Source organism: Xenopus tropicalis, chromosome 2 (genome assembly GCF_000004195.4).
Source record: "Xenopus tropicalis strain Nigerian chromosome 2, UCB_Xtro_10.0, whole genome shotgun sequence".
Classification (NCBI taxonomy): Eukaryota; Metazoa; Chordata; class Amphibia; order Anura; family Pipidae; genus Xenopus; species Xenopus tropicalis.
Window position 1 is genome coordinate 145,292,121 of NC_030678.2, and position 26,972 is coordinate 145,319,092.

At 38.7% G+C, this 26,972-nt stretch overlaps 1 protein-coding gene across 5 annotated transcripts in view; it reads left to right on the top strand.

Moving 5' to 3' along the window:
• znf385a (zinc finger protein 385A) overlaps window positions 1-26,972 on the top strand; it is a 150,755-nt gene that overhangs the window by 49,646 nt on the left and 74,137 nt on the right. For 4 of the 5 annotated variants that reach the window (XM_004911924.4, XM_004911928.4, XM_004911926.4 and 1 more), the window contains one exon: window positions 20,351-20,449. The exons of the other annotated variant lie outside the window; for it this stretch is intronic. In XM_004911924.4, coding sequence (XP_004911981.1) covers window positions 20,428-20,449 — 22 coding nt within the window. In that variant the 5' untranslated portion in view covers window positions 20,351-20,427. The remainder of the gene's footprint in view (window positions 1-20,350; window positions 20,450-26,972) is intronic. 5 annotated transcript variants of the gene reach the window in all.

The window sequence follows — 26,972 nt, forward strand, 5'->3', positions numbered from 1 at the left end:
TTTTATATTTAGAGATCCATATTCATTTTGCAGTCTTCTGAATGAAATGGACCCTTATGATAGTGTTAGTGTAGCATCCTGCACAGCTTCCTCATGTGCCTCTTTATGTTCCATAGACATTAACACAACTCCGCTTGAAGCCCTCTGCTGGCTGTGTCTCCCCTCTCTGTTGGCTCTCCTGCAGGATGCCATGCTGCCATGCTCCTCTGTTTGTAAACACAAATGTCATGTTTAACACTTTGGCTGCAAGATCTCATGCTAGAAACACTAGTACAATGCTTTTGTAGGCATCCATGTACTTGCACAAGAGGCAGAGGAAATAGAAAGTCAATTTTCAAGAATGATTATTTGAAAGGAGCTGTCTACACTTTGACAGTCTGTAAGCTGCCAGAGTATACACAGCTTACTTTGGGAGATGCCATATGCTGTGTGTTGGCTGGAATATATATAGAAAGGAGATTTAGCCTTATATGTTGTGTGGAGTGGAAGTGGGTGTATAGGAAGCACAAGAGAAAGCTGTGCTGTTGCAGGGAAGTGATGCTTAGTGGAGGTTGTATAGTAGCTTACCTAACAATCGTGGAAACATCCAACTCATTCATATTAAGATAGCATTATAATAAACTTAATAAAAATTGGTTTCATTTGAAATTATGTAACAGGATGACAAGGCAGGGCTGGATATATTGGGTGAGGGGCAATGGAAAGCAGGGAATGGAAACGTGTTCTGGAATGGACTTGGCCGCACATGTCTCTCCTCACCTTGGCTCATCAGCAGAAGGATGTTCTAATGGAGTCTGTAATTTTCGGCAGCTGCGCCTGGAACCTACGTAGTAATTATAAACACACAAGGAGTCTGTGTGTATTCACCCATCCACAGCGCTGCTTAGTCACTTATCTATAGGGGGCAAATGATAAAGGATGCTTCCATCTATACAGCATGACAAATGAGTGCCCTGTGTGCTCTTCTTTTGTCTGCTGGCTAAAAAAAGAGAAAAAGCATCAAACCCTACATTTAAGGAATGCTAGAAAAAGATGTTGGATGATCGTTCTCTGATATGTTTCTGTACTTGAGGCCATATAAAGCATGCAAGATTTTCCCTGAGCATTATGATGAGACAAGTTTGTTTCTCCTGGGACAATACTGACAGAAGGTTTTTGTTGTTACCACTATAGTACTGGTTTTCCTTGCAGAATATTTGGGATGCATTGGATGGTCTAACACATGGTAGATCAAAGTGATGGTCTATTGTAACTCTCTGATCCTCATTGTCAGATCCAAACTGTGCTGTCATAGGAAAATTCTTTAATGATTTTCAAAAATGAGTGCCAACATTGTTTACTTATGGATGATTTGGGAGAATTTTATAGAGAATTCTCTCTTTTTTTACTTTGTTAAAGGCAGTTAATAAACTTTCAGTGTGAAGTATTGTTTCCCCCGAAACCTTGTACAGGATATCCTGCAATTAAAGATTCATTTTTTTACAATTCAGTATTTTTTTTTTAAATTTAGCAAGAGTGTGTGGAGTATAGGGATATCTGACATAATAGTAAACAGGCTCAAACAAAAGGACATTGCTATTAGACCATCCCTATGGTTAGCCAATTTGCACAATATTTACATACTGACATATAGTTAGTATATATGCTGTGTGTTTGATGTGTACACACTTATTATCTATATGTTCTGCAGAATATGTTGGGGCTTATGAAACATCTGGGCATATATGGTAAGTTAGATGTCTGTTCTGACAGATAATCCTGTGATCCTGGCGGATCAAGGCTTATATCAGCTGTGGCGGAATATTTCCGTTGGTTAACTAAAAGGAAATAAAGAGTCGCCTCTTTACTTGCTGCCATTCCAGTTGTTTGGCTGGATGCCCTGAAATTCTCATAATGGTACAGCAAAAAAATCAAATATTTATGTAGAGCATAGTTTATCTTGACTTTTTGCATTTTGTGTGTAAATACCACCCACTATCATTGCAGGTTACATTGCGTAAGTCTGTACTAACTCCTAATTTTTACATAATTTAATAAAAAATATAATTATTAAGAATGGATGTGTAAATATATTATCCACCAGCTACACATGTTTTATATCAGTGCTCAACCTAATGGTTTCTTGCAGCAGTTATATCAGGAAAGTGTTTGTAAGTTACAGATCCAGAATTTCCTACACTACAGTACAGATGGCAAACCATGTAGCCAACATGTAAGGTGTAGGTGAAGCCATTGTCAGCAGGAAGTTGCAGGTAATAATGATCACATTCTGGACCCTAGATAATAAATTGTAACGTCACATCTGCCCAAAGTTTAGAACAGGACTATCCTGTGGGAGGCCAGTGGTCAAGTTGCAGAGCTGTAAATTATATTTAGGGACCGCTTCTTGTCCAAAAGCTGCATGGGCCTTTCTATGTGACAGTCAGACCTGAGATAATCTGGTGTATTGGATTCATGGCCCAATACATTTGAGAAACTGTAATTAATTTACAGGCAAGACACAATGTCTGTTTTCCTAAAGAAGAAAATCACAGACTGTGATCACTGTGGTTGTGATCACTGCATTACCATAACTGTAATCACTGTGCGGAAATGCAATCACTGTCATTAATGTTAAGCCTATATCAGTAAACATCACACTGCACAGACTATTGTTTTGTAGTCAAGATTTTAGTCCTTCATCAGGCCTACATGTGTTTCTATTTGTCCTGTAAAAAAAAACCTGCAAAAACCCAAGTTATACACAGTATATATCTATAGCTGGTGACTTTTTTATAAAGATTTTATTTTGTGCTATGTGCCCTGTGCATCTGTTTGTGTTCTGTTTAATATTTTAAGGCCAGGTTAGGTAAGAAACTTTCATGCAGGGGTTGCAGCTAAATGTATAGTCCCCCCACCCAGGCCATACTGCACTATAGGGAAGCACAATAATACATTCAGTGGAGCTAGTTACCTTGAGGAAGAGCAGGATCAGAGTACTTTTTGCTAAGCAGGTGATACTTGAGAAGCCTCGTTGGTGGAGCACTTTTGGTATTCTCACTTTTTGGCTGTAGGTGCTCCTGAACTATAATTTAGAGGTGTAATCTAGGTGGAGGCTTCAAAATGGCAGAAACTGTGAATTTTTATGTCTCTTGTAATTGGCTCAAAGGTTATGGCTCACTTCTACTGCCAAAAAAACTTGTGGTGTATTGTGGACCTTCATTATTTACCCACTATATGGAATTACTGATCTGCACTGCCCCACATAGAGTTTGGCCAGGGCCTTTGCCTCTGCAACCATCCTAAAGACAGCTCTGAGTACATTGACAGAATTTGTGAAAGGAGAAAACCCAGAATTTAAAGCTGGCCATACACGCACCAATAATGATAATCGTGTATTGCACGTATAAACATTGCCTGATAAACATTACTATTATTTCCGGCACATCATTTTCATACAGTTGTCGTCTGTCAATTAATAGCCAGAACGTCATCCATTTTGTTGTTTTTCTGACTTTAATCCTATAATTTAATTATAAATGTTAGTTTTTGATTGTTGCATTGAAAAGTACAATCCTTATTCGAACGTTCGTCGTATGATGTAAAAATCTGAATGTGTACAGCCATCTTAAGATTTATTGTATCCAAACTAGAAGGGAATCTATTTGGAGTGATCGTTCTAGATCTTTGCTGATTACTAATTCATGTTCTGACAAGCTCCGATTGCTATCACCATGACTGCAAGCAAAGCCACTATCAGATTTACTGCCCAAGATCTGATCATGATTAGAGCTTGTCAGCTTCTAAAGTAGCAGGAAATGATTTAAAAGAAGCTTTCAGTGTGACTGAATTGGTATTCATTGATAAATCTACTACAGTCGTGACTGAGTTTAGTATTGTAAAAATCCAAACATTTGATTGCAGTGCAGTGTAAACTACATCCTGTGCAGTCAGATGCATACAGTACATTGGAATAGTAGCTTGTTTCATACTAACTGTATGTTATTGTCTATTAAGTAATGTGCTGCCTTATACTAGGAGGAAAGCAACAGAAGAATAGCAATGGAATGGTTTCTTTATCAGTTATTCTATGTGGTAGCACTGAGACCAGAGCTGTCTGTAGGGTTGTCTAATATGCAGGATGGAGGGCAGACATGGCAACTGGTAATAGGTGACAAGTGGTTGGACCACGTTCAAATTTAATGCAGGTGTGATGTGGAATTGAGAACGCATTGCTAAGGGTGGGCAACAAAGGGTCTGCATCACCACCAGTCCGTAAACCTCAATATGTCAGATTAAACTTCCTTGGTGTGGCTTCTATTCACTTCCTAATCTGAAGATGTACCATGAACTGGCCGACATAAATGTGCCTGATCCCATAACCAACCAATACCATAGCACATAGATATCAGCTGGGATCGGCAGGCCACCTTCCGATAATTGTACAAAACATAATTTCAAACAATATTGTTGGTACATGTACGACAATCTTTATGGGATGTTTGTCTGATGAATATCTGAGAGACCCTCTGTCACTTATCAAATGGTGTGGCCATCAGTTTGGGCCAATCCAAGGACCACCTTAACTCTGGAAATAATTGGCTTACCTTATTGAATAGATCTGCAGGCTTTTGTAATTATAGGCACATGCCTGTATTATATTATATAATCTAATTATCTATTTTAGACAATGAAGGTTTTACAAAAGCATTTTTTTCCTCATTCATCCATGGCTTAAACAGCACAATCCTATATCTTTTTCAGACATTTTTTGAACAGTTGTGGTATAGAATGAATTGTGCTGTTGATGTTTCACACAGAGATTATTTCAGATTTTGGTTTGTGGTTTCTGCTCAGTACAGATGTGTCCCACAGGGCTATGGTATGACATTTCACTTACTGACTATCCCACGACTGTAATCTGAAAGCTGCAGAAATGCATGGTCTCTCTGTTTTTTGGGATGAATCCCTGTAAACCTGCCGGTGAGAAAACAGATTTGGGAACAGGTGAAACAAGACCTTACAATAAATTACAATAATTACAAAGCTCAGGGAATAAACCAAATCATGTGTAAACTTTTGTCCTTGTTCTGTATAATTACCTAATAAAATTTTATAGCTGACATTTCAGTCTCTCAGTACAGCTCTTATTTGCCCCCAGCACCATCTTTGCAGGGACCTTATCATTCTAATCTTTAGCTTAGCACAACACTATTCTATTCTTTCCTTACAGTGTTATAGGGATTATGGTGAATTAGTACACCCAACATAAGTAGATACTCACTGTGAATTTCTTATCTGTTTCTAAGATTCTAAGATTTTCTAACATATGTTGACCTCCTATAAAAATATTATTTAAGACCAAAATAGACAATTACAAAGACTGCCACCTAGTTGGAAAGGCACAGATGCACACTATCATGCATAGATCAAGCACAGATGCATACTATCAATACCTATATATCTACAGACACATATATATATTTATATATAGATATATAGATACACATATGCTATCTCTGTGTACAGATTATGTGGGTGCTGTTTCTAAATGTGTGGATTTGCATATTACTGGCCACTTCTAACTTTGCTCACTGCTTTCTGCTATTACAGAAGGAATGAGTATAACCCATTTTGTGTGCCCTTGCCTATTACAGAACATATGAAAGATTCTGAGAAGTATATATTGTATCATAATCTAAGGGGTCCTAATCAGATTTATATATCACCAAGGGTGGTTTTAGCACAAAAAATTCAGACCTCTAAATTAACAGAAAGATTCTAAGTAATAAATTCAAATAAAGCCACAAATAAGCATTAGCGGTGATATTATTTTATGTTCTTCATTTTTGGCAGCATAGGAAGATCAAGGGGAAATAACACTGACAGTGCATATTGATCATACATGCCCAACCCACTCACATGAATGGGACTTGACATTAAACAAAGCACTGAGACACCAGTACATTCATATTTATACCACAGAATGGTGCTCCAAACTATTTTATTTCATTAGAGACATTTAGTTGCAGTAAATAATATATGAAGACCCAGCTGTAATCTTTGCTAAAATTAACATTGTATCTGGAAGAAAACTGAACCTAATGTTTGCCCCAACACTGCAAGTGCAGGAAGGATCGTTTCTCAGGTTCTATCGCACCATTACATAACATATCTTTGTAACTTTAAAACTGAAGTCAAAAGTGTGCAACAAAATACTGCAACAGACATGGCAAAATGCTCATTTGTTAGTGTAATACAGCAGCATTGAAGGAAAACTTCTACATTTGGACTAGTTTGATTTCAGACTTTTTATTTTTGGCCCTTTGTATTTTGTAAACAGAGATAATAAAATGTAATTAAGTTAATGTAAAGTATATGAAATAATTTATTAATAATCTGTGCTGTTTGCCGAGCTGTAATGGTAATGAAATTAATTGAGAATGAACAATTTATTGTCTGTGATGGAATGGTTTGTTCCAGCTGGAAAAGTAATTGTATGGTATATTTTGCCACAGATGCGGGAAGGAAAGATTTGCATTGGTGATAGTTAACGCTGGTGAGCAGTGCTATTTTCAGGAATTTAGCAGCTTTGATAAATCTGTCCATTTGTTAAAAACAAGGAAACTATTCCTGGCAGTTCAGAAATTTTTGATAAATCATTAAAAAGTAAAACTTTAGGAAGGCCTTCTGGTTTCCCGTATAAGAAGGGAAGTAAAAGTAAACTTTTCTAGCAAACATAAGCCCCTTTCCACTAACCATATTGTGCAGACTATTTTCTGCTCAGGTATGGAGGGGGGAGCAGGGCCTTTCGAGGTGGAGATTGGTTTGGTTTTGTGGGTTTTGGAAGGGCTGTCTGAGCAAAGGTCTCTTTGCTTAGTAGAAGTGTTTGCTTATTTCTGAATATATCTGCCCCTAAGACAAATTTGAAAGGAAAGTCTGTACGTTTTGTCAAATCAGCAAAGTGAACTTTTATTTGTACTTGTTATCATTAAGCATAAAGCCCCTAAAATAGCATTCCTAGCACTTGTCTTGTCCATCCACTAAATATTGAATCCATTGTCCATTATACACCCACCAGTGGGTTTTAAGGAATAGAAGGCTTTAAGTGGCAGATTCTTTCCCTGCAGATAAATGTAAGACATATGGATGTGCACTGAAGTCTCGCTGGAACCAGTCTCGCCTGATTAAATTTCTCTCCAACTCCAGTTTAACATTTAATTAAAGAACACAAAGAACAGGCTACATTCCACTCTGATAAAATGAAAATTAAAATGCAGCTTAGACAAAAAGAGAAAAAGGAGTGAATGAGCTTGTGGGTTTAACCCATTTATTTTCAGAAATGCTCGATCATGTGTAGAACATGAATTCCAGACGCCAGTAAGATGTACCTTTGACTAACCCTGTGGTATTGTACTTGGAACATTGTATGACCTAGTGTCTAAACTTTAGCTTCCCCTTTACCAAGTTTACCAAGGCAAGGCTGGTTAAGAGACATTTGTTTCAGATGTTCATATTGTTACATTGTATCATGTGCCTTTCCAAACTCTGCAACAAAACTTTAATTAAAGGGGAGCTAAATACATGTGGGTGTTTTGCCTCAAGGAAAGTTTGGGTTCAAGACCGTTGCATGCAGCTTGATTTAAAGTGTGCTCTTTACTGGTAAATTCTTCATATACATCAGAATTAATTCAATTCCTGTTGTATATAGATATATGTGTCCTGTCGTATATAAATATAGATATGTGTGTGTATATATTTTCACTTCTATTGTGCTACTTGGAGATGCAGGACTGTACAGCAGAACAATATATTAATAAAACAAACGTGTCAATAACAAAAAAAAAAAAAATACAGTTACATTCAACTTCATTGCTAAATGTTAAAAGAGAAGAGAGAAAGAAGGTCCCTGCCCAGTTAACTTGCAGTCTAAGTGGTTGACAGATGTAATTATAGATATTAAAGTTTTTTATATTATATTCTAAGACTCCACTGCTTCAGAACTGCTGTCTTATGTAGAAGTGCCCCCCCCCCAGCATCCAGTGCACTGAGGTTGACACGTTTGGGAGCTACAGCTAGAAATATAGTCTGGACTCTACAGAGCACAAGCAACCCATCTTTCAGTGCTCCTTCAAGAGTAAGGCTGCATTCTCAAGCTGCTGTTGCTCTAAAAATACAGAAATTTTTCAGCAATTGCCTGCACTGAATACAAATTCCATATTGCATTGTCAGTATAGCTGTACCTTAGCCCTTGTAAGCTACCAAAAGCCCGAATTTCTTTTTCTTTACTTAATGGGATCTTTTGTACATAAACATACAAAAATACCCATCCTTATTTTCTCGCAGGTTTGTCACACAGACTGATATTCATACAGGCATATTATTGCCTATGGCTTCAGTTGATTGATAAAAACACTGGGGTAGTAGATCCTTTGGTAGTTTGGCCAAGTGGCATGTGGTCTCTTCAGGGAGTTAAAGGAAAAATACCACCAAAATGAATTCTTAACCAGCAGATAGTTTAGATCATATTAAGTGGCCTATGAATTAATCTTACCAAATTAAAATATATATCAGTAAATATTGCCCTTTTATATCTTTTACTTTCAGAGATTATTTTGTGATAGTCTTTGTGCTTCCTCAGAGATCACCTGACAGGAAATAATGTTGCTGAAACAGGAAGTAAAAACAGAACTTCCTGTCCATTAATTGGCTGATGTGATCTGACATATGAGTGTCCTTGGTTTGTTTGTGTGTATCGTGAATTGTATGATCCCAGGAGGCGGCCCTTAGTACTAAAATGGCAGTTTTTATTTAGGGTTTCCCAATGGCACATACTACAAAAAAGTATGTTTTTATGAAAATGGTTTATTTAGAGGCAGGATTTTACATATGAGCTGGTTTATGTGATATGTTTTTATAAAGACCTACATTGTTTGGGGGTGAAGGTTTCTTTTAAGTAAATTTTGGACACCCACGTTTGTGGCTAAATTAAGTGCTATCCAGCTGGCCATGCAAGTACTAATAAGGCACAATAAATAATAATCAAATAAGCAGAACAATAGAAAAGCAGCCATGCAGTGCATGGTCACTCGTATGATACCCATCCCTTTGGCACTTGGATACTGTGCCTTGTTTGACAGTGTATGGCCATCTTTACTTATTCTGTGTTGGTTTTCATCAGTTTCTGTGAAGCTAGCACTGAGCTGGCCTAAACATTAATTGAACCTTAGAAAGTTTCAAGTTTAGGGCTGTTTCATAGTTATTCATTTTAAAAAATTGTAGCTTTGACACTTGAGAAAATGGAATGGTATTTCAAACTAAATAAATGAATTTCTGGGTTGAATTGTCTTTTATTTATTTATATTTAAGCTGAACTATTTAGAATTTCTTAAATAATGACCATCATGTTTTTGTTAATAATGCAGCCAAAAACAGATCTTTTGGCGCATCTGATTTGATTTAATTTAATTTAATTTAGAGGTAAGTTTTTCCATTCAACAGTGTCAACTTTTTTTGCGGTTTTTAAATGGTTTTATTCCAGCCAAAGCATTACTAACCACATTACAGATAGATCTTGTGATCTCAAAGGCTAAGTTACTCATAAGTTCAAGAATGGTTGGGAAACTATCTGCATCTCACAAATGTGTATCCTATATATATATGAAAAACATTCTTCTCTGGAAGGCCACCCTTTTTGCTTTGGTCAAAAAATTCTCCTTGGGTAAATGTATTGCTTTTGTTTAATTTATGAAGTTTATTTACTTTGTAGTATACATGTGAGCGGTTCATGGATTCTCGGGATTATTCACTAGAACAATTATTAAACAGTCCAGTCCAAAAGGCTTACAAAGTGAAAAGTTTATCCAGAATAAATACATTTATGAACCTCGTGGCTAAAATAAGGTCCATAAAGCTGGCCATACATGCACCAATATTATCATATGAGATATTCGGTGCATGTATAGCAAATCGGCAAGACAACCGATATTGCAGAAGCTTCGGATATTGGTTGTCTCGTTGAGCGCTGGGACAAAAGATTTTGACAACGGTGCCTGTGCAAAATCTGCATTTAGGGCTAAATCGTCAGGTTAAGGTAGAATCCCTATTGCCAACAATAGGAATTTACACAGCATAGTTAGGCTCAAATTCAAGCTACTGTTTTATTATTACACAAAAAAGGAAATCCATTTTAAAAACAATTTTTTTGATCATGATATGGAGGTGGTAATAGTGTAATTTGCAGCTTTCTGGATAACAGCTTTCTGGATAACGAATCCCATACCAGTATGTGCTAATTAGTTTTGCTTTCAAGCTGCCATGAGTATCAATAAAAGGAGTTATTTTAGCATAGGAATCACAGTCGACTTTTGAAGATCTCAAGGACCTGGGTTGTTGGCTTATTTCTATAAAAGTCATTGGCTCTTTGCACATGGGGAACCAGATCTATTGGAAATGTATTGCTCACAAATGTAACTTAGTTTTACTCAACAGATTTCTAACCTTTCCAAAGAAGGTTGTGCAATACCCTGTGCCAAAATAACCCTACATATTTGAAGAGAGCACTGAAAACGTTGCATTTTATTGTTCTCCGTGTTGTACCTATAGCAGACTTTGACATTTTAAAGATCTTTTGAAACCCATCAATCCTTCTTTTTCCACACTTTATTTTAAAGTTTTGTTTAAAGGCCATGCTGATTTGATGCTGACAACCCTGTAGAAAATGTCCTTTTAATAGTGTTTTTTCAGTGGAGGGAGCTAAGGATTTTGTTTTTACACCTAGACTCCTGACTTAAATGACTGGGATTAGTTTTGGTGCCTGGGTTTGCTAATACTCTTTTGGGACTAGTAAAATCTGAGAAGCGCCGTTGCTGGACCTATTTAAATATTGTCTGAGGACCCATCTGTTTTGCCAGGCTTTTGGGTAGCTCACATCCATCTGTCAAGCACTTTCCTACTGTTATTACCAAATCTCTGTGAATTATTCTGTGCTGATAATATGTGATTTCCATTGAGAGAAAAGCATACAGTATATGAATGACAGTATTATTTAGCAGATGAAATGTAAGGATTACTCTTATATTCTCTTGATTGCCAAAGTAAGTCAGAGTTTTCCAAATACCAGGGCAGATTTAGAAATTATGGAACTGTGGAATCCATAGAGACTTTTAGCATTTCAATATTTGCCCCAGATATATTAAAGATCAGAAGTATTCCTAGTATTTTTTTTTCCCATTTATCAATGATTTGCATACATTCATTTAACAAATAATATGAAAGTACCACCAGAATGTGGTTGATTGCTTAGAGCAGCTAAACACAAACACCGATTAGAATCAAATTGAAAATATTGTTTTTGCTTGGTAACAAAAATGTTTGTTTGGGGTCACATGGAGAGATGTAAAGCACATCTGGTCTTTTAAAATCCTGCTGGACGTCAGATATTTCTAGCTGAGCTTTTGTGTTAATTGCATTTTATACAAATGCTTCCATACAAATTGCCTTTGGGAGGGGAGAGGTTCTGCAAAATCACTAGGTTTGGGAGGTGCCAAGCTGTATTTCATCATATCAGACTAATGAGTGTTCAATAGGTGAACTTAAATAGAACTGATACGGAGAAGGGATTTATTTAAACACTCACTGTATTTGTCTAGTGGGAAGGTCCCCCTCCAGTGCACTTTGCTCACATATTTAGCGTGTAAGTGCCTCGGTCAGAGGAGATTTCACATTCCATCCTACATGGTTACATTTGACTTCAGAGTAGCAGAGGTTGAGGTAGAGAACAGCACAGCATTGAAACAATAATATTGTAATTCTAGTAGAGCCACAAAACAACTACTTTATCCACCATGTGTGAGCGCAGTGATGGTTTGGCTTCATTTCACTATGCTCTATTTAGCATTTTTTAATATGGTTAAAGGATTTACAGGCCGATTATATATTTAAATAATTCTCAAGGCAATTAGAATAAGATGAAAGACAAGCAGGCAAGTCCGCATGCAGCAAAGTTCCGGCATAATGCTGTCCAAATCCTATCAAGCAACGTGATACGAGAACTTGGTAAAAGCTCCCATTCATATTAAATGCCGGGAGCTGATGGACAGGCATGGTGCAAATACCTGATACATAACCACTCTAGCCAGAATGCCAGGAATGTCTCCTTATTCCCAATTCATCCATCATTTTCATTCAGATCTCTCAGATAAAGGGAAATCGCTACATAGAGCATGACTTATGAGCCTGTGGGGTATGATATCTACCCTGTACATGTTTTGTTTTCTTTTGTTCTCATCTAAATATCAATTAAAATATCCACATATTATATAGATTGTAAGCTCTACGGGGCAGGGACCTCCATCCTCTTGTGTCTTTGACTCTTAAATTGTTGCAACTGTACTTATCTGTATTTATTGTTATACTTTGTGTTTATCTATTATTATCTTAATAAACCCCTGTTTGTATTAATGCATTCTACTGTACAGCGCTGGATATATAAGTAGCGCTTTATAAATAAAGATACACATACATACATACATACATTCTCCACAGAAGTATTTTATTTTTGCAAAAAATTGAGTTCCTGCCATGCTACTTGCTCTGTTGATGTCAAAATAAGCGTCACTCAGAGGCTTAACAACAGAGGTTGCAGGGACAAAGGCTTCTGGGGAGTAGGCAAGCAGTAATAAGAGCCACATGGATGTTCTCCCTGATGCCCAATGTATGTGTATATGTGCAAAACTGATTTTCTTCCCACTGGTCTTGCATTTTCTTTTATTATCCAGAGAGAAGGGTAGAAATCACCTTTAATATGTGAGTGCGGTGGATCAGCAATGGAACCAGAATTCAGTGTTCTAGGCAAATGGACTTGTCCTTGTTGTTATTGTGCCACAAAAAAGCAGCTCTCAGCATTTCATTACTTAAGTGGCCTTCTGGCAGCAGTAATAGGGATCTTTTTATTCTTAAGCAATCCAAAGGAAAAGGGTGGTCACAGTAAAAAACTGAATTCAGGAACAAATCAGTCCCTTTTGTGATATAATCGCTTTAGAAGTGATAGATAATCAATCAGTTTTGTGTCTTTCACTCCAAAGCAGATGTTTAGCTTGATGATTACAGAACCGCCTGGTAGGAAGCAACTCAATTATGCTAAATCAATGGCTTAACCCAAGTCCTGCACAATGCTTGGAAAAGTGACGTTGGGCAATCTTTGGTTCTCTGCTGAGCTCCGGAAATTCACAGTAATAATTAAGGCAGCATGCATACAAAATCCCAGAATTATTTCCACAATATGGGTTCTGCAGAATACAACCCAAACCCTCAATGTCATTTGACTTTTCAATAGGCAATATAGAACAACGTATTGTTACTGCACTCAAATGTGAATATATTTCATTTCAATATAGAACAACATATTGTTTTTGCACTCAAATGTGAACATATTTCATTTCATGAGGATTTGGTATTCAGCTGAATTTCTTTATCATGTAGTCAGTACATCGCTAGCTATGTTACTTCATATATCGTGAGGAGTGAGTAGGGGGCTGGCTTGAGGCAGGCTCATTGGTGGGGCAGATGTTTAAAACCATGGCTGTTATAACAAACCCCTTAAGGGCAAAAGCCACACAGCCCCTGACTATGGCGTTTTTCAGCCTAGTACTGGTGACGTAGCAAATCCTGTTGCCCATGGTGCTAATAGTGCCAAATAGTAAAAATCGCCGCGTATTTCCGCTAGGTCTGGCAGCTGCCTTTGTGTATACATAGGAATAGGTTGCTGTGCAAATAACGGCGTATTTCGGCAAATGCTTGAAAAATCCGTGGTAAGGCGTTTTCTAGCGTATTTACGCATTGTGTGGTTTCCTACGAGTCTTTTCACGTTATTTCTATGGATGATGATATTGTGCGTTTTTCAGCTGCCCAGAGAATTAGAAAATACGCAGTGTAAAAACGCCACGTGTGGCATCAGCCTAAACTGTAGTCACTGTTTTTTTTCTTACAGTTATTACTGTATTTAATGTTTGTCGTGAAAAATTATTATTAAGAATCCACTAGAATTTGGGATCTTGTTTATATCAATTACAGTTTCCCTTTAACCTTTATTCTTAGGGGGCCCAAATATCTGGGAGTGAGCTTTAAGAATTTCTTTAGTTTTTTAATTGCTTTTGGTATTGTAGGAAGAGATGTCACTGTATTTTAGTGGATGTGGGAGGCCCACTTTGGATCTTAGAAGATTCACTTTCATATGAAGAATGAGCCTTCTGGTTTCTTGATTTTTGTTCACACTTCTGTGTCTTATAAAGGATAAACATCTACCCTGGGACCCTAGGAGAGTGGTTCATGTATTTTATTACCCATGTGAAATATATGCTCTCAAGCAGGCGATAAACCCTTGAAATACCTTTCCATTGAATACCATTGCAATCTCAGTTACCTGCACTGCGTGATCACTTGAAGATGCAACTGTGAGCGTTTTTGAGCGATGCTGCTCTTCAAGGGAAAGATCTTTCTGGGCATTTTGTTGGCCATCCATGAAGAACAATTTCATGCGGGTGCCATTGCCCTTAGCTTAAGCATTCTGGCTTTAGATTCCTCAGACATTTTTCAGATAAGGCACGGCAGGCCAGTTTGAGCAGTTGCATGGATAATGAAAGACTGAAGCTGTGCATCCGATTTGCAACTGGTCTAATTTTTAGGTTTTCAGTTATTTAGCTTTTTGTTTAGCAACTCTTCAGTTTTGTATTTCAGCAGCTATCTGGTTGCTAAAGTCTTTACCCTGCAACCAGGCAGTAGTTTGAACAAGAGACTGCAATATGAACAGGAGAGGGCCTGCATAGAAAGGTCAGGGATAAAGGCTAACAATAACATTTTAGCTTCACAGAACTATAGTTTGTGGCTGCAAGCTGGAAAGAGGCATAAGAGGAATTCAAATAATTAAAAACACAAAAAAATAATTGCAAACTTGCTAGGAATAGGGCATTCTATACTTAAAGTTAACTTAAAGGTGAACCACCCCTTAACCCAGAAATGAATGGGTTAAAGGTTCTTTCTCCCCCCACCCAAAGCTCCCACTGTATTTCTTCACAGTTACAAATTTGCTGAGCATTGACCTAAATCCCTTCAGACCTAAACAGAAAGAGACAGAACTGGGAAAGGCAGTGTGGGGGAAGGGATAGGCTCCGCCGAGAAAACTGGGGTGTGCAGGGTGCCAGAAATAATTACCCCGAGGGCATTATATATGTAACAAATATGATATTTTGTTTTTTTCTAGCTCACATCGCTAAAGTAGGCAATTAACATCATTTCAATGGAGAAAAGACCAGCACTAAATGAAAAAAATACACATATCTTTGTTGCTGAGGTCTCTTTATGCCTTTATGCCTCGCCCAACATCTAAAGTCCCATACAGAACTTAAACAGAAAATTAAGATAAAATACACCCACACACAAAACACAGATGCCTTGATTGCTGCATAAGATAAAAATTGTATTTATCTTTATGGAGAATGAATCAGTGTTGTGTAGGGTATGCTACTCACCTAGCTGTCCCTGTACTTATGCTATAAGGCTAATGGCAGAGTCTTGTCTCTAAATAAACTCTGGGTCAATCACAATGTTAAAAGCTTAAATATTTCAATCGGTAATCTTTTATGTAGAAGCTGAATTTATATTAGTTATAGGTTTCCTTTCAACTTTCTGCTGCTATCAGGATGTAGAATCACAAAAAAAACAAGGCAAGTTCCTGCAGAAATGTCCCCACAAATTACAGGTATAGGAGTATGCAAAGAGTAGCTGAACAGTTGCTTCTTGGGATCTCAGTGCAGTTATTTTTAGCAATATTTTAACATTGTCAGGTCAAAAAAATGAAGGTCTCTGCAAAAAAAACTATCTGTGCTGATTCAGGGAACTGTGTAGGGAAGTCAGCTGCTTATGTCTCGCGCATAGAGGCCAGGCAGTGGCTCCCAGCAAAGTCTGGGCAGAAAGGTACCCTGACTGGGAGCAAAGTGGGGCCTAATACTTGTGCGTGGTAACTAAAACGCTCACCAGTCCTTAAGAAATGTGGTATGATTCATTAACTGATATAATTTGCCATTCAGTTGTTGGTCTAGCTGGATTGCTGCCTGCAGTTGGTCACTTCTACTCCAGCTAATGAAAAAAGCCTGCCAAGTATAGTGTGTATGCATTTAGAGTTGTATATGCCCTTAATACTTTATACACAATATCTGGATAAGGATCCACACACGGGCTAAGTGTTATTTTAACCCTTCATTAAAGCTCATCCCTGAAACAGTAATTGCTCCTCACTGAGATTTTTTCCTGCAGTGAGTTGCACCTAAAACCAAAGGTACTTGTGTGAAAATGCGCTCTTTGCACTTCTGTGTGCTCAGTGCCGTTCAGTCCGTCCTGCTGCGTTAGGCAGTGCTCCATTTAAGATGGACAGTCAAGGAGAGCAACATAGGGATCCTCCTACCTGCCCCGACCTTGTGTGCCATTCTAAGGGGCAAGGTAGAAGCAGCAGAACACATAGCCCGTATTGGGGACCTGAAGGTGCTGTCTTGGTATAGTCATGTAAATAATACTTGTCTATTTCCCAGACAGAGAAATGACCAAACATGGTTGATCTCTCTAGTCACCCTACAACTACCCCACCACTACAACTACATGCCTCATCCTGCCCACCCCTTTTGCATAGAGTGCTGTGGATATTCGGACAATGCAGGCACAATGTGCAGATTGCATCCTTTTTTGCATTATGTAATTTGTGAATATCCATAAAAGTGAAAACAAACTTGAATTCACTATTTAGAGAAGGACCTAGGGCAAAATACGCATGTGGTTAGTATTTTAAACAGCTTTATTTTACTAAAAATAATTTCACAGAAGACAAACAGGTGTTTTTAGAAATGTAGGAAAACATAGTGTAAAATCCAGGAAAAGCACACGCTAAAATGCATTACAAATTGAAAGGACTACAAACAAAAAACCAGTGAAAAATGCGAGATTTCACTGTAATTGTAATTACTAATTGTAGCAATTTAATTAAAGAATATCTTGATTTTAAGATTCCATAATGTGACACAAAACCATATCTTTTTAACTGGATTAAAGTACAATTGGAATCTTGAATCAGCCCTCACTTTTATGATGTAGCAGCTCCAGTGTAGATTATTTTTGAGGGTGGGGATGTGTTAGAAACAGCTAAAATTACACCCTTTCCTTTTACTTTTGGCAATACGCTGTTTCATAAACTGACCTGACTTGAGATGAAGCCTACACTATCAGTCTGTCACCAACTTGGTAAATATCCCCATCAGCTCCTATTGGCCATGTAAGTTTTTCCAACACACAGCACTCACGCAGCTGGACGAGTGATCGTTCGATATCACAGATCCAAAGAAATCATGGAAAATTGTGTTCATAGTTTTGTTCATATTTATCAACTGCTGTCTGACTAGGTGTTGGAGAATTCATGCTCGTAACCAAGGCTGTACATAAATAACCAATCCTAAATTGCTGTCACCATATGGTCATATGAGATTTGGGAGGTACTATATATTACCATTTTATGGGAAACAAGTAGAGACGCCTAGGTGTGTCTGTAAATTGCTCTGTTGCAAGCATATTATTATTCTCAAAAGCAAGCTTAGTGCATTTTATAGAAATAAAAAAAACTTTAAACACCTTTAGGTATCAGGGATGCTATTCTGTTTGTAGAACTGTGAAATTCCTTGAACATTTGCTGTTCATTGCTATATTATCCCCACTTATCCTGCATTGATAAATACTGGGTAGGTGTTGTCTCAGCGCAGTGATGTAAATAATACAGTGCCTGTCTGTTTCCCAGAGAGATCCAGTAACAGTGAAAGACAATACACTTGAAAATAAAACATAACTTCCTGTTTTTAATAGCAGTAAAATAACTACACTTCACCCGCAGATTAGATCATCTCAAAAAGCAGAAAAAAGTCCCGAAAATTCCATTTAACCCTTTCGATGACTCTTTGATAAGAGACTAATTTCCATGGGAAAAACTTTATCTGACATAATGTGCATAGAGATTTGTTAGTAAACAGGCAAGGGTCTGTATGCCCGAGTCCCTAACAATTAGACAAACAGTCGTATATATCAGTATATGTGTAAAATTCTACTGGAGCAAGACCATCATTAGCCTCCCCCAAAAAGCTTTAGTATCCTTTCTTCCAGAGCATCGGGTTTAGTACTGGACCATGCATGCTTAGATTGAGACTTAAAATAGGCCCTGGCATTTCAAGTACACAGAGGCCCAAACAGCCCCCCACCAGCCCATAGTGACTTCATAGTGACTGTCTATGGCATCTTACAGGAGCCCCTCTGTCACTTGCCAGAATCCACAGGTTGCCAGCCCAGGCCTGGGGCCATGTCATTCCTAGGGCTATCTGGATAACAGGGGTTCTTGTAGACCTGGTTACTTGCCAAGGACTGCTTAATGCCCACAGTTTCTCTGTGCTGCATTTGGGAATGACTCCAGTGAATTGGTGACCATTTTACTGAAGTCTGATGTAATACAATGGCCGCCATTGGTAAGGTCACATTTACTAACTATTAATTGGACTCTTTTGTATAAGCCTGCAGCTTTTTCTCTATGGTTGAGTTGTCAGTGATTATTAGGAGCTGTAGTTTGGCTTGGGGGCTATATCTGTGGCCTAACATCTATTATAATAAAGAGAGACGTCATGGGAAAGAGAAATAGTGTTTGTAATGCCATCATCTTCCTTGTCTCTTAGTTAAATAAAGGGGTTAAAGAATGGCTCCAGCCGCTAACAAGAAATGCCTTTTGCTGAAAGAATAATTAAACAGTTATTATATCTACATGGCTGAACAAACATTATTTTGGATACACAGGGCATTTCCATAAAACTTGGATGTTCACACGCTTTGCCTTAATGGAGGTCTCTCGCAGTGCTAGAAAAAAATGCTTGCATTACATTGTGCTTTACTTTTCAAACAAAAACAACAGTATCAGCCCACAGCACCCCCGTTACTGAGGATCAGTGCTCTTAGCTTCCAGCTAAGTCACTGGCTATCTGATTGCCTTAGTTGCAGAGGGGCTCAGAAGTAGATATTTGCTGCCTTTTTGCCTGTATTCTTTCCTAGCTGAGCTATCCTTATTTTTGGATACAAGTCTTGTCATTTCAGTCATGGTTTTTATTGATCCCAACTCTCTAATTTCAGACTGAGTACCTAGGCAGCACGTGTATGGCCACCTTTAATCTGCTGATTCTCCAAGTTCCCAGTCTCATGATATTACCCTGGCTGAGTTGTCATTATACAACTCCTCTTCATTTGCTACTTTAGTGTTTCCTTTTCCAACTTTACCTCTTACCTCTTCTACTTTTCTTTTGATTTCTGCTGTGTCTATTTTTTATCAGATTTAAGCTGACAGTTTGGGCCCTCAAACCAATTTGGCAGCTTATCTGCCTTTGTATTGGGCCCTCCAAGGGGCTTACCTTGACTGATATCTGGCCAAAAATTTGCCGGGTGGCGATCGGGCAATTTTGATTTTCCTGTCAGATCGGGGGCTGCATTGGCTCATTGATGCGATTCTTAACCTGACGGCCTATGTTCCTGCTGTATGGTCACCTTTCTTCCACTTCATTTTTAATGGCAACTTAATCTACCCACACTGTTGGTCCACTCTTTGAGACTTTCTGACATTTTGTTTTTCTTCTTGCATTGAATATTCTTAGTGCCTGAAGTATAGCTCAGAATAGTTTCCCTTTTCCACCAGTATCTACTCTGATATTATACTTTTAGTTAAGAGATGTCTTCTCACCCCAATTTTGTTGCCTTCTACCTTCTCTTTCTTACAAGGGCTAGTAACTCGAAGAAATTTCCTATTTGCAGGTACGCACAATTGTAAAGGTTTTCATATGTATACATAGTTGCCTATTTATTATGCTGTGTGAAATGAAATTCACTGAAAAAAGTTGTAAAAATCTGTGTAAAATAAATGGAGAATGGTTTTTTAATGCAGTAAGGTTTGCCAAATTTTAATGCCATTTTTTACACTGCATAATAAATCTACCCCATACTATACAGATTTATCAAAGTGTGAAATTAGAGCTCACCACAGTAAAATTCCCCCACTCTCTATTCATTTCTAAGGGATTTTTAGAGGTTTGTGGCAAAACAATTACCCAGAATACTCCAGTATCAATACTACAGAATTTTAGAGCATTTTTCTTAAACCACTGTGATACATTTTACCCTGCTATAAACATGTTCTTTATGTAAAGAATTCTTTCTAGCACACTATTTTGGCTGTTTGGCCAGGTAGTGAATGTTGAATATGTAAACTCAATGGACCTGAGATTGAACGGGTGGGTGTTTGTTTATACAACAGGTAGAAGAAGTCTGCTGTGAGGGAGCTCATAAGCAAATTCACTGCAATAATACCAAGGCCTCCACTTTAAAGAAAACATGTACTGGACAGAATTAACTGGTACGTCAATTCAAATTCATGCATTTGTTGTTGTTACTGGTCATTTAAACCCATTTTTGCAATGTCTGCATATTTCAATTTCTTCCCTAAGGTGCTGCCATAAATTTAATGCATGTTCATGTGTTCTCTGTAGGGCTATTCTAACAGACCTACCACTTCCACCTATACCCCTTCCATGAGGAGTGTCTTTTAACATGGTCTGTAGGCATTTTATAACTATTTACACATTGACTGATGGTGATTCACATTTGGTCCAATGGCAAATTGCAGAATCCCAACTCAGCACCTGGGCCCAGAGCTGCGGCATTATTCTGGAGAGCGGCCCCAGTAACCTGTTAATAGCATCCTTGCCTTACCAGGCCCTGCTACCTGTACCCCCTTGGATTCTTGCACAATTGTCATTAAGGGGTATATTTATCATGTTGTAAAAATTGGAGTGAAGCATTATCAGTGATGTTTCCCAGGGCAACCAATCAGCAATTAGATTTCAACAATTAAAAACCAAAGCAAAGCATCTGAACGGCTGCCATGAGCAACATCACCGGTAATGTTTTACTCCACTTTTTACACAGCATGATAAATATACCCCTAAGAGTATAATGAATATGTAGAGGTATAGGATCTGATATCCAAGTTTGGGACCTGGGGTTTTCCAAATAAGGCATAAATTCATAATTTGGATCTCTATACATTGTCTGCTTAAATCACTAAAACATTAGATAAACCCAATAGAATTGTTTTGCCACCAATATAAATTCAGCCTAGTTTCCGTCAAGTAAATGGTGCTGTTTTATTATTACAGAGAAAAAGGAAGTGATTTAAAAAATTAGAATCAATTGCTTAAAATGGGCTTGATGGCAGATGGCCTTCCTGTAATTCAGAGGTTTCTGGATATGGGATCCCATAGCTTTACAAGCAAAGGTAAAGTAATCTAGGAAGGAGGTTCCGGGGCACCTTCAGGGGCAGATTTCTTTTGTGCAACAGAGCTCTAGTACTCCCTGTTGTGAACAATATTTTTTTGGCATACAAAAGAAATATTGTATGTATGACAAAAACTTCCTAAATCTCTCTACTGCCTATGGAATTTAAAAAAAAGAAAGAAATTAAACAGGGCAGCCTCTTAGCCAAGGGGTTAAAATGTTCCCAGATGTTCTTCCAATTTCCAGAATTTGGCTGAACACCCATTAATGGGATGCCCCGGTTGCAGCGCCCAGAGGATGAGCTGTCATGGTTGATGGCCCAGCTATGTTTTCCTCACTGCCAGTGCTCTCTCAATGCAATTACAGGCATGTGAGTTTGCCCCAATACCTGTCCCAGCCTGCCCAGGCTGCTGCCGTAACTATTCCTACCTTTGTCTATGTGTATGCTTATACATGTTGCTTTTTATTCTTTATTGTCTACACCCAAAGACTGCTTTTGTCTCCTTAGCTTTCATGGCTCGATTACCATCCCCCATTCACTCTTTAGGGATTAAGATTTTTGAGAGAAGGCATGCAGGTTCTATCAGGTGAGCCAGGTGAGGTGAAGATTTGGGGACATTTGATACGCACAGGCATAGCTTTGTTGTGGTGGTACTAAGTGTGCAATTATACAGGGGTAGTTTTCCTCCTCAGGTTATAAATTAACCTATATTTTGACTGTGCTGTCATCATAGCCATTATTTTTATATTTTAATGTCTGCTTATGTTCAAGCTACATCTAACTGCTTTCTATCTACATCTGTCTGCTGTTTCAGGAGTCAGAACCAGTTGTGCAGAGAATCTAAACAGCCAGCCAGATACAGTTTTTGAGAATTTATTTTTTTTTCAGTTTGCACAAATTTGAAGGTTCCTTCCATGAAAACAGAGGCCCAAGGGCTACACACAAATGGGCACCTACAAAGGAACCTAGGCCAATTGTAAAATATGAGCCTGCCATACAACACTCACATGTAACACATTTTTATGAAATTAGTGTGGCTTGTGGACCTTGACACATAGGATCCCTTATTCTAGACCCCCCCCCTTATTTTCAACCAGACCTACCTGCCTGCTTAGTAGAGGAGGAGGGGCAAAATCCCACAATTCCCAATTGTGATGGCCATGGTGGGCGTAGTGTGCTGATGTGACCTCTTGGACTGGACTGTACACATCATGCCTCAAGAGCTCCAGAACATGGCAGAAAAGAGAAAAATGATAGTGGCAGCAGTGAAAGGGTTAAGTGGCTTGCCTAGGCACTTTTCATTTAACCTTGTTTGGAATGTAGTATGAGAAGGGGCCGTGATTCCCCAGTGAATAGGTTCCTTTATATCTCCCTTCCTGGCAGGAGCTTGGCCTCGGGGGAATGGTTCAGTTAACAGAATCAGAGGAGGGGGTTCCCACCATAACATTGTGTCACAGAACAGAGGAAATTTATGGCCTGTTGAATCCCAGTCCCCTGACACTTGATTTTATAGGGGACTGGACTTGCTGCTCATAAATATTTACTGCTCATCACATGATTAAAGTTGTACCGTCAGCAGCAGAATGCAGACACTGTGCCATATGGCAGTCCCTAACTGGATAATCTATACAGTTATCATTATCACTACAGAAGCATTTATAACAATTATTTCTGGCTCAGTTGCCACAACTGTTGGGTAAATACAAATAATTCTATAGCAGGACAAAGGTGTGCAGTCCTTCATTAAAGTTTGCCTTGTATCCATCCATCAGACTAAATAATGTGTGAACTGATTGGAACTACATTTGTCCACTTGTTGTGCACTCTGATGAGCATTTGGATCAGTCACTCTGGTGCACCAAAGCAGGGACCTTGGCAGGCTTATACTCTCGTGCACGTGCAGAGGGATATCAAGCAACCAGGCAATGGATGGGCAGACCCTTCTATTAGAATCCAGGGCTGATATATCAAATCAAATCAGTGCAATTTGTCCATCTACAGGTGACATAGATGAAAACTCCATTCACTCCATTGTGTCTGCGGGTGGTCAGGTAGCTGCTCAGAACCAGACATTTATTATTGATCCTCATTGATCCTTATTATTGATATAGTAACTTGCACTAGCAGATAGTCAGTATCTATCAGTATGACCCGTCACCATCTAAACTGGACAATATTTGTGTAAATTACCTTGAAACCAAACATTTTCTGCTAAAACTTGTCAGCCAGCAACTGTATCTGTCCATTAATATGACTATTGGAATAAAGGCTTGGTTCACCCCCTCCAGCTCTAGCATTTGCACCCAGGGGTCCAGTAAAAAAACCCTTGTATCTTGTCTGCACCATTTGTGTTGTGCCTTCAACTGTTTGGGGTGGATCAGTAGATGTACTGTGTTACTGGTGCAAGTGCTTTAGTGAATGGAGAGCAGATACCTGCAGCAGTACAAAAAGGGCAGAACGCCATGTGCAAAATGAAACCCCCCTTCGATTGCGTTTTTTGTTGCACTTTGCACACTGCATTTTGTAAAGTAAATGACCCCTAAAGTGTTCCAGGCTTTGTTCCCATCACTAGCAGATTAATTTAGTTTTCCTTAAAATACTTTTTGCTGACTGCCAGTTTCTGTAAATAATTCTTCTCTGGTTCCCCAGCTGTATCAGCTTGCAAACATAAAATGAGTCCTTTGGAACAGAATGTGATTGGTCTTATCTTGATTACCTGCTTGAAATATCATCATTAATTACAAGCTTGTCACTTCATAGTACTGTCTGTCTGCATATCTGTTTGAAATGTACAGTAGATAGAACAAAAAGATTTCATTTTTTTTTAGACTTTTGCAATGCATTTCAGACATCTTTGGCACAGATAACTGTATTGTCTCCCAGATAACTGTGCTGTTATGTTTTGTTTTACCAGGGATACCCAGCATTACATAGGTATGAGTTGGTTCCTGAACTATTCAGACAAAATATAGGCTGTATTAGTAACAGTAACAATTGACTTATCCCGATAAGTATTTTCATGTCAGTGGGTAAGCAACAAAATGCTCATATATTTGGCCATTATTTCACCGGTCTAGCTGGTAATATACCAGCCAGGGCCAGTGTTACAAATTTACTGGCAATGTACTTGTCAATAAATTTGTAATAGCCCAGCCCGCTTCTGAACTGCCCCAGCCCATCCTTCTTCCCTCTGTACTCACAAATCCCCTTAATTAAATGTTTGACATGTGGCTTGGCTCCCTTTACAATTCCCCTGGGATGCCCTGGCCCCACCCATTCACGTTGCAGTCTGTTCCCTAGTTGAACTGCCCCTGCCTAAGGTCTCTGGCACACGGGGAGATTAGTCGCCCGCGACAAATCTCCCTGTTCGAGGGAGACTAATCTCCCCGAGTTGCCATCACCTGCCATCCCACCGGCGAAAATGTAAGTCGCCAGTGGGATGGCACATGCCGAAAAAGCCTCGCAACCTTACCCTTATGGTATAGTCAGCTTTTTTGAGTGACAGTTGCCTGGCCCTGCCCTCATAAAATATGGTGGTCAACTTTTGAAAGTGCCACAATTACTACTTTCGCCACTTTAGCCACAATTGCTGGTCGCTAACTACCTAGACTAGGGACTGATTACACAAGTTAAAAAAGCAAATCTGTGGAGACAACCAACTACTACAGTAATTTGTAATCTGTTTCACAACGTAGGTCTAAAGCTGGCCATACATGCACCGATATAATAATATGGAACGTTGTTTTGTATGATTTTCAGACCATGTGTGGGCTCTGTTTTATCATCCCTATAATTTTTGTACCACGGAATTGGTCGCATAGTCAATCAGACAGGTTAGAAAATGTTGGTGGGATAAAGATAAAATCTGTACATGTATTGTGTGTCTGATGATATCCTTGGGAGACATACAATACATTTCTGGAACCTCACATTTGGACAATTGTTCAATTATTAGGGCAAAGACACACGGGCGATTAGTTGCCGCAACCAATAACCCAGTGCACACTGCAAATTGGCATGCAATTAGTTGCCACAATAATAGTTGAGGCAACTTATTGCGTCTTCTCAATGAAACTTGTGTATTATAGTAAATAAAGTACCCCCTGTTATAAAATATGAGGATATTAGAAGTCACCTCAGAGTTCCATGACCTTTATAAAAGCATGAGGCCCAAGGCCTTGTTATTTTATATAGTCATGGAACTCTGAGGTGACTTATAATATCCTTATATTTTACATTAGAGGGTACTTTATTCACTATATAATTCTAAGTTGTCCAGTGGAAAGCCTTCTGTTGATTTCACCCACTTCCCCTGTTTAATTCCTTGATTGCTGGCACATGTGGAGAACATATTTTTTACATATTAGGGTCTGTAGATTGTTCCATTGACCATATGATTTCATTGCAGTGGAATAAACTATTGTTCTTTGGGAATGTTCCTTTTCCCACACTAGAGAAAGAGCAGACGATGCACAGTTTATGCCTCAAACTGGCACAGTGTTTGCAGAATGGTAAAGTCTCTTTTTAGTGTAGGATGATACATATTAAACAGCCTGTCCTGTTGGGAAAGTGCAGTGACAGTGAGTCAGTAACAAGCTCATGAGGTACAGAACTACTTAAGCTTCTCCCGTGCCGCCAACGCATAACGCATGACACAGGCGCAGAGATCAGAAAGGCATATGCATCACTTCCTTCCGTTACAGGGCTAGGAATGTCTGCCTTCATACATGTCGTGCCTCATTATTAAGTGCAGCATTTTTGTGCTGCTATTATTGTCTACGCTCAAAAATATATTTAAAAATAACCTGAAAGCCGGTAGGGTTAAAGTGACAGGCTCTGCGTGTCTTTACCTCATTCATAATAGATAAAAAAGCAGCATCCTTTCCTTCTACTGCTGCTGCCGCATGTTCTGTTTCAAAGGAGTTAATGTGAGCTTTAAATATAATTTGCTGCTTGTAAAGGCACAGACTAGACGGCCAAAAATACTCTGTGGCAGAACAACAACTCCCAGTCCCTGCTCCAACTGCATTCTAGTTGGGCATTAGAAATGTGCCATGGTAAATATGCAATTGTGCACATCACTAATCACTAGTGGCACAAAATGATTCAGCACCAAGGTCCAGTTGTAGGTTGCAAGGTTCCAAGCTGCAGACAGGTGCAGAGAGCCCTCCCCAACTGATATCTGGCAGAAAATTAGGCAGCTGTCAATCAGGCAGGTTTCTCACTGGGTTGAGCATTGTGTCGACTTGTTGACTTGCCCCAGCAGCCTGCGTATACTGCATTGTGCATTGGTTACATTTTAGTTATTAAAGCTACAATCTATGAATCTTATGCATGCAAGCTCTGTCTGTTATGAATAAGAACAGCATGCATCAGTCGCTGGCAAAGGCTACTGGGATACTTAACTCACAATATCTTGGGTGCTATAACAGGTTGATAATTTATCAGTCTCCATCTGCTTTCTGTTCCTTGTTGCATTGTTTATTTTAACAATTTTCTCTTCGTAACTTGTACATTTGTAACCTTGTAACTTGTTTTTCTTCCTATGGTTCTTATTGCCTTCTACTTCCTTTTCCTTCTGCCCATGTCCTGTTTTCTCTAG